Source organism: Anomaloglossus baeobatrachus, chromosome 1 (assembly GCF_048569485.1).
Source record: "Anomaloglossus baeobatrachus isolate aAnoBae1 chromosome 1, aAnoBae1.hap1, whole genome shotgun sequence".
NCBI classification, from domain to species: Eukaryota; Metazoa; Chordata; class Amphibia; order Anura; family Aromobatidae; genus Anomaloglossus; species Anomaloglossus baeobatrachus.
The window spans coordinates 571,463,956-571,472,694 of NC_134353.1; the positions used below are offsets into that span (position 1 = coordinate 571,463,956).

An 8,739-nucleotide genomic window follows, 5' to 3' on the forward strand; every position below is an offset into this window, starting at 1 on the left:
GTTTCAGGCTCAGAATTATATTATGATTTAGACCATTTGATTTCTGCGTGCTTTGCCTGAAGAGAAAAGCTTGCTTTAGATAAAACATTGTGCACCTCTATTTCTGATCTAAAGTAAGATATTGGGTGTTGAACAGACTAGTCAATCTAAGGGTCCCCCGTCACACGTAGCGTCATTCCAGTGATCCGACCTGGCAGGGATCGCTGGAACGTCGCTGGTGAGCTGTCAATTAGGCAGATCTCAACAGCGATCAGAGACCAGCGGCCCGTGTAACGACGCTGTGCTTGGTAGCCAAGGTACACCAGGTAACTATGCACCTGCGTAACCTGGCTACGTGCAGGGAGCCGGTGTCTGGCAGCCTGTAACCAGCGTATGCTGGTAACCATGGTACACATCGGGTAACTAAGCAAAGTGCTTTGCATAGTTACCCGATGTGTACCATGGTTACCAGTGTACCACTGCTTTTACAGGCTGCCAGACACAGGCTCCCTGCACAATTCAGATCGTTAGTCTCCCACTGTCAAACACGCCGATGCGTGCTGCACAACAGACAAACGAGCAAAAAATGGTCCTGATCGTTTCATAACGATCAGCGACCTCGCAGCAGGGGCCCGCTCGCTGCTTTTTGTCACAGCGATATCGCTGGCGAGGTCGCTGTGTGTGACGGGGGCTTAAAGTTGCCATAAACTGCATGAATCACTGTGAAGGAATAGACTTTCTTTAAAATGTGTAAAATTAATTAACATAATTAGTCAGTGTTTAATGTATGTTTCTACTGTCTTAAATTAAGTAAATATACACCATTTTATCCACGGTCTACTCGGCTTTCCAATCTTTTACCCCGATACACACAGATCAGCCTCTTATATCTTCAGCTAGGTGCCACTGAAGGAAAGTAGAAGATGCTGCTCTGTGTGTGAGAGACCACGCTCTAGGACAAGGGGTCTCTGCCTAACAGGTGTACGTACCACAGGTTATGCGTTACAACTTCAGGTGGTTCTCCTTTGCTAGGCAACTTGCATACAAGAAAACCTAGTGCTTAGTAATTACACCCTGGGTGTGTGTGCCGAGAGAAGCCAGGTTGTAGCCTGACAAGAGGAGCTGGCCCAGTAGAAAATATCTGCATCAAAAAAGTTAGCAAGTAGGAGTAATTGGCAAATTATGTGCCACTCCAGGGAAATGGTCAGGAGAAAAGCAGAGTATGTGACCAGCCTGTGCTGCAGTTGGTGGTTGTCTCAAATGAAGGGGACCAGCTTACCTGTATGAGGGTACCACCATTCATGAGTGTATGATTGTCACCACAGTGGGAAGTGCAGAGGCAAATTCCTGTATGTGAAAAGTACCACAGAACGAATTTGCCATAACTAATAGTATGCAAATAGGCTTTTTCTAACACAACGGCTTGTTACACTGGAAAGGAGGGCGTGCTATTACCTAGCTAATGAGCATGGTGATGTGTCTAACTCTGATGTGGTAACTGACTATGTCACAAGTGCGCAAAATGCCACATGAATTATTGCAGCGTATCAGTGCCAAAGGTTTACTGTAAGAGGGAGATGGCCATATCCAGTGTTGTGGCAAGTGAGTGTATAACAAGCATCTACTTATATTGAAGCGCTTTTGCCTCTAACCAGCAATCTTGTTGCCTCCCAGGACGTAAACTATTGAACTGCTGCTACTGCCCACTTTAGTTCATTTTGCCATCATAACTTCCTTTGGAGTTTTTGGCTGGAACTTGTCTCTAGGTGTTGTAAAGAGGTTGAGAAACCCTGCACTAGGATAGTGCTCCTACAAATTTCTAAGAAATCTCCAAAACCAGAAGGCATGTTACTATTTATCTGTACATTTACTATTAAGTATAATTTGCACCTAAACGGCACCTGTTGCCTTTTTTTTTTTTTTTTTTTTTTTAATTTTTGTATTTGACCTTCCTACTTTACATTCTATATGAATTTAGGTTTGGAGGTTTGTGAACCAATTAGTTCTTCCAGGATGAGAAATGCTGAACCATATACAGTACATGTAGAATGTATATGTTTTGTCTGCATTATGCAATCATGTTGAGATGGCCACAACTCAGCTAGAGCTTCTGACTTTTTCTTGGCATTATACAACTTTATGAAAACCACTTCTTTTTTTTTTTTTTTTTTTTTTCCCTCCCCTGTATTTTAATGTTTTCAGAATTCTTTACAACCTAACATGAAACATTTTCTGTATTTTCCCCCCTGATTTATAGGTAGACAAACATAAGGACAACTTGGCTGCTATAATGATCACCTATCCCTCAACCAATGGGGTTTTTGAGGAGGATATAAGTGATGTATGTGACTTAATACACAAACACGGTGGTCAGGTGTATTTGGATGGCGCAAATATGAATGCACAGGTGAGGATATAGTTCAATAACCTCTTACACAGCAAATTGTAGTATTACGAAATATACTGGTCTCAGTAACTTTGATTTGACCTGGGAAGATATTCCAGGAATGGTGACGTGGTGTTTTAGCCAAAAGTAGTAAAGACAAGTTTCACAGATTGCGTTTTAAGGTTGTGTTTTATTAAAAAAATCTGTTTTTAAATGTGTGGAGTACATTCAGAGGAGTTCAGCTTAAAGGGGTGGTCTGAAAGCTGACTAAGTCTCCATCTAAATCCCTATCTAAAAATTCCTTAAACCTCCTTCACTAATTTATCTATTAATAATACATTTGTTAGTGATTATCATTAATAATATTTCTACTTCTCTAATGACACTTTAGTTTGAGTATCCCAGAATGTACAGGGATTCTCAATGTCATCAGGGGGCAGAGGTTTCGGTCAAAGCAAATGCCGCTGCCCACTCCGTAAAATGAGGAGTCTTCAGTAACAATGGTTTCAAGGGCTGATCTGTTCCATATGTGCTGTCACTGTGCAATTTGCACAGTGACAGTGCACTGATCTGAGTCGGCAACCCAAAGTGTACGATCTGTGCTCGGTGTCAAAGTACCTGGCGGTGTTAAGAGACAAGCACTGTCCCTGTAAGTTGGGTCACTTGCGGGGGTGGCATTGGTCTCTGAACTCTGACCATCTGTGTGAGAGGCTCTATTGCTGGCTTTACTGTTGTGAACTGGCAACACAGAGTGCGCTTTCACTGCAAATTGCCCAGTGACTGCGTACAGGGACCAGGCCAGCCACTGAAATGAGCATCACTGACTGACTGTTTATTTCAGAGTGGGCAGAGGCAGTGACCGCAGCCTCTGCTCCCTGATGATGCGTTGAGTATCCCACCATGTACTGAACTACTCAAATGAAACTGACAAGAAGTAGAAAAAAAATCAATAGTGTAGTGAGGATGGGAAATTTTATACAGAAATGAGTTTAGAGGGAGGCAATAAATATAGGGATTTAGATGAAAATTTCTTCAGCCTGCACACCACCCCTTTTTAATGTAAGAAATGGTATGATCAATGGCTTAATAAATACATGTTTCTGCTTGTACACGTAGGTTGGGTTGTGCCGCCCTGGAGACTATGGCTCAGATGTGTCACATTTAAACCTTCACAAGACCTTTTGTATACCTCATGGTGGTGGGGGTCCTGGAATGGGACCTATAGGAGTGTGAGTAATCTTTTTTTTATTTTCTTTTACACATTGTTGTGAACAGACAAATCAGTTGATTATGGGCACTCTTTTATGGGGCAGCTTCTACGCACTTGTAACGTCTAAAGTCCTCTCGTTTCTGGACCAGTCTTTTATTGTTAGTTTGTTCACTGTAATTTTAAATTTGTATTTTTTTTTCTTCAAATTAACCCCTTTTCTGACATCTATATCAATCATTATTAACTTTTAATTTTATTTATTTAAATGCATGTATTTTCTCCTTGGCTTAAAAATATAGTTACTGCTATGTATCTCGCTATACAACAATCTTACAACTTCTTTGCAGAAAGAAACATCTAGCCCCATACCTACCCAGTCACCCAGTAATACCTTTACAGCAGGACAACGATGCCAAGCCATTGGGTACTATAAGTGCAGCCCCTTGGGGCTCAAGTGCAATTTTGCCCATTTCATGGGCCTATATCAAGGTCAGTGTTAACCAAATGTTTGAGCAATCTATGTAAATTGTGAAGCCTTAATTTATGCATTTATATAATTTATTTCTATTTCCCCACAGATGATGGGTGCAAAAGGACTTAAGCATGCAACAGAGATTGCCATATTGAATGCTAATTACATGTCAAAAAGGCTAGAAAATCACTTCAAAATCTTATTTCGAGGTTCTAGAGGCAAGTCTGAAACATTGATAGCTACATATATATATATATATATATATTTAGATTTAGATTTAGATTTAGATTTAGATTTAGATTTAGATTTGGTTTTGTTTTTATTAACCCCTTCACAATCCTTAAATTACTGGTACATCAAAGGTTGCAACCTTTCCTTTCATGTGGGCTCGCACTCCAAGCTGCATCTCTCCCTGTACATGATGGGTGATTTTACATGTCCCTCTAACAGCCAATGTGGCTGTTAGCCAGTTAAACCCTGCTATACATATCTGACAGCGGCAATTGACACACCCTGGAAGGGGAATCCATCATTCCCTGCTCACATTGGCATGCCCGTAATTTTTTCAGGGTGCTGATAGGTTGACATGACAACCGAGGGTCACCTGATGACCACCCCCCCCCCTCCCCCTCCATGTCTGTTATGACTATCTTCCTGTGAATGCTGGCTGTGATCCACCATTCATAGATTTCTGCTGTATAGAGTGGTGCGGATGCTCTGATCTGTACAGCACAGGCTGGGGGATGCGTCTGCCTGCAACCAATCAGACACCAGGACTGCTGGTGGGCACGGGAAGCAGTGCATATGTAATGAAGGTAATGAGCGGCCCTGGCAGTGAATAAGCGACTGCAGCAGCTGGAGCCTTGGTGAGTATAACGCGCATGCTCCCATCCCTTCTGCCACTATTTTCCATAGCTGGATTTTGGTCCCCATAGACTTATCTGGCCAAACGCCGGTCCCCATATATCTGGGATCAATCTCTGGCCAGAACCAGGAATTCCCCCCCCCCCCCCCACTTTTCAGTGCATCACATGATACAGTTTAATGATTGTAATTTAAAATTACAATCTGATACAAAAAAAAAAAAATAAAGCCGTCATATGGCTATGGGGATGGAAAAATACGTTATGGCTATTGGCACAAGGGAAGGAAGAAAAAAAAGGGAAAAGGTCATTAAGGGGTTAAATAAAACAGAACAAAGTGTGTTGGCAAAGAATATAATTTCCTAGGAGGTCAACAATACACTGACAGCTTCTGTATATGCCATCTGTAAAGGTATAGGGCAATCTGTCAGTGGTAGTATGAGATGGCTCTAATGGTCAACTAGTGTGCTGCTCTGCATTCAGATACGTATAATGGTGGTTCTTCTAATACTTTGTGTGTTTTTGTGTTTTTTTTTTCTTTCTTTTGCTGAGAGGAGCAAAACCAAAAAAACCCCAAACCTTTTTAAGAGTGAACTGCATATTCTCGCTGTGGTCATCACTTGACGTTATGTAATGCTGTTTTTCTTTTACATTTCTACATTTTTCAGAAAAGTGTGTATGTATGTATGTATGTATGTAATATATATCTATATATTATATATTATATTATATTATATTATATTATATTATATTATATTATACAGCTAATTGGGCTTCGTATGTTTTTCAGGATTTGTGGCCCACGAATTCATCCTTGACGTAAGACCATTTAAGAAGTCTGCTAACATAGAGGCTGTGGATATTGCAAAAAGGCTGCAAGACTATGGTAATTAGTCTGTATTCATCCTTTTTAAAATTAGGATGAAGTTTTTTATTCTTATGAACTCCTTTTTTTTTTTTTTTTTTTTTTTTTTTTAAATTTGTCACTCTAAAGTTGCATTGAAAATAAGTGCGTGCTCCTTTTGAATTTGCATGAAGTAATACGGTGGAGCTATTTTATCTTGTATTGACCCTGAAGCGCTCTGTTTTTCCACCGTATACTCCAAAATGTTTGCTGCTGAGCAATCTTAATATTTGCATTAGGGTACACTCACACGAGCTTGAAAATCGGACGAGTGCAATGCAAGAAATTCTCGCATTGCACTCTGACCAATGTTGGGCAATGAGGTCGAGCTGTTGGTCAGCTTTTCTCGCATCCAGATTCTGGATGCGAGAAAAGCGGCAGCATGCTGCGTTTTGCTGCTACCGCCCTATCTCTCGCACCCATTCAAATGAATGGATGCGAGAGATGCATCGGACTGCACTTGGATGTTATCCCAGTGCAGTGCGATATACGCACAGGCTGACAGTGGAGGAGATGGGAGGATTAACACACTCCGCAAGATCGGGTTACAGTCGCATGACACCCGGCTCACGCTCGCAGCAGAGCCTGAGCCGGGGGACATTAGCATATCGCATCCGATGCTCTCGCATCGGATGCCATACGCTCGTGTGAGTCCAGCCTTATGGCAAGTTGCTTAATGGTTATCTGCAGAAGAGAAATATGATTGACTAGTACCTATGTTTTCCAAAGGCCCTGGGGAAAAAAAAACAAGAATCTGATTTACTATGAACAACTTCTCCCCTTTTACTTAGACACAATTAAAAGGAGTTCAATGTGGCCTTTTTTAGGTACCATTGTCTGGTTTTGATTAAAGAATATCCATACATTTACAGTACAATTACTTTTTGGTGTCATTTTTAGTTTTGTCTTTATAACATTTGTGTCCAACTCTCAAATGCCATGTCATTACTATAGGCTTCCATGCTCCAACCATGTCCTGGCCTGTGGCTGGCACTCTTATGATTGAGCCAACTGAATCTGAAGATAAAGCTGAATTGGACAGGTTTTGTGATGCCATGATCAATATAAGGCAGGAAATTGCTGATATTGAAGATGGTAGAATGGACTCCAGAATTAATCCTTTAAAGGTATAATTTTAAATTTTTTTTTTTTTTTTATATTATATAATGTGCTTCCTATTGTCTAAAAGTATGCAAATGTATTTATTTTTTTCTTTGAATGTGCTGTAGTTGTAGTAATATTTTTTTTTTTTCTCTTCTCCAGATGTCTCCCCACACACTTACTTGCATTGCATCAGCCAATTGGGACCGCCCATACTCCCGAGATGTAGCAGCATTCCCCTTGGTATGGAATATTTGTTTAATTTTCCAACCTTATTCATTCTTGCCTGTTCTCCTTTCATCTACCCCTGCCCACACCTCTTAAATTCTGTTCAACTAGAATGCAAGAGATTTAAGGCCGCTTTACACACTGCGATATCTGTACCCATATCGCCAGCATGCATACCCGCCCCCATCGGTTGTCTCTGCCTGTGTTGCACAACATCGCCCGGACCCGTCACACGGACTTACCTTCCCTGTGACGTCGCTGTGACCGGCGAACCGCCTCCCTTCTAAGGGGGAGGTTCGTTCAGCGTCACAGCAGCGTCACTTAATCGCCGCCCAATCGAAGCGGAGGGGCGGAGATGAGCGGGACTAACATCCCGCCCACCTCCTTCCTTCCGCATTGTGGCCGGGAAGCAGGTAAGGTGAGTGAGGTTCCTCGTTCCTGCGGTGTCACACGGAGCGATGTGTGCTGCTGCAGGAACGAGGAACAACTTTGTTACTGCAGCAGTAACGATATTTGAGAATGGACCCCCATGTCACCGATTAGCGATTTTGCACGTTTTGCGACGATGGAAAATCGCTCATAGGTGTCACACGCAACGGCATCGTTACAGCGGCCGGATGTGCGTCACAAAATCCGTGACCCCGAGATTGCTGTAGCGATCTCGTAGCGTGTAAAGCCTGCTTTAAATTATGGGATTATCCAACCTGAAACCTGATTTGGGTTTTAGGTCTGAAAACTGAGCTGGCAAATGGTGTGATAGTTAGATAGAATGTGTGTATGTATGTTAACAATATAAATTTTCTCTTATTATCTGACCGTCCTTAATCTCTCATGACTCCCCTGGAAACAGGAACTGTTGGCTGCAGTGAAATACATTGTGTGTGTGTGTGTGTGTGTGTGTGTTATGGGGGTGGGGAAGCTTGGGTTTGAGAGAGTAGATGGGGTCTGAGCTATCTATAGCATGTACTAGATTAAAGTTCTTAATTTGTTTGTTTTCTGACAACATGCCTAGTATGTTTAACTTTAATTTTATCTAAATTTCAGCCATTCGTCAAACCAGACAGTAAATTCTGGCCCACAATTGCTCGGATTGATGACATCTATGGCGACCAACATTTGGTGTGCACTTGTCCTCCCATGGAGGTGTATGAATCGCCTTTCAGTGAACAGAAAAGAGCCTCATCATAATTTTACTTACCCATATTGTGCATCTGCCGGTACAAAACTGCCATACAGCCCTACTAACTGCAAGATTCATTCACATTTCAGAAGAGAAACAGAATGCATAAATATTTTAATACTGATGTACTGCAGAGCATTGAATGACTGTCCACCCTGAAACCCTGTGGACGCAAGAACATCACTGATGCATATATTGGACTTTGAAAATGACACTGTTCTCTGTTGGCAATTCAGTTAATTGTATTCTGCATTCTTTATTTCCTGCTCTAACACTAGAAATGGAATAAATACACATTATTTATTACATCAAGATTTCCACTTTAAATTTAATTAGCCATTTAGGAGGATGGAGTCATGTTTATCTTCCTTTTGTCCTTTGCGAAGACAATAGTTTGGTGCATTCAATAAATTTCT

At 41.5% G+C, this 8,739-nt stretch overlaps 1 protein-coding gene across 1 annotated transcript in view; it reads left to right on the forward strand.

Moving 5' to 3' along the window:
* Positions 1-8,739, forward strand: part of GLDC (glycine decarboxylase) — a 57,852-nt gene that overhangs the window by 47,530 nt on the left and 1,583 nt on the right. The window contains exons 17-24 of the mRNA XM_075317466.1: positions 2,237-2,386; positions 3,482-3,594; positions 3,923-4,064; positions 4,154-4,265; positions 5,701-5,796; positions 6,769-6,941; positions 7,078-7,158; positions 8,188-8,739. The exon at positions 8,188-8,739 is cut by the window's right edge and continues 1,583 nt beyond it. Coding sequence (XP_075173581.1) covers positions 2,237-2,386; positions 3,482-3,594; positions 3,923-4,064; positions 4,154-4,265; positions 5,701-5,796; positions 6,769-6,941; positions 7,078-7,158; positions 8,188-8,331 — 1,011 coding nt within the window. The 3' untranslated portion in view covers positions 8,332-8,739. The remainder of the gene's footprint in view (positions 1-2,236; positions 2,387-3,481; positions 3,595-3,922; positions 4,065-4,153; positions 4,266-5,700; positions 5,797-6,768; positions 6,942-7,077; positions 7,159-8,187) is intronic.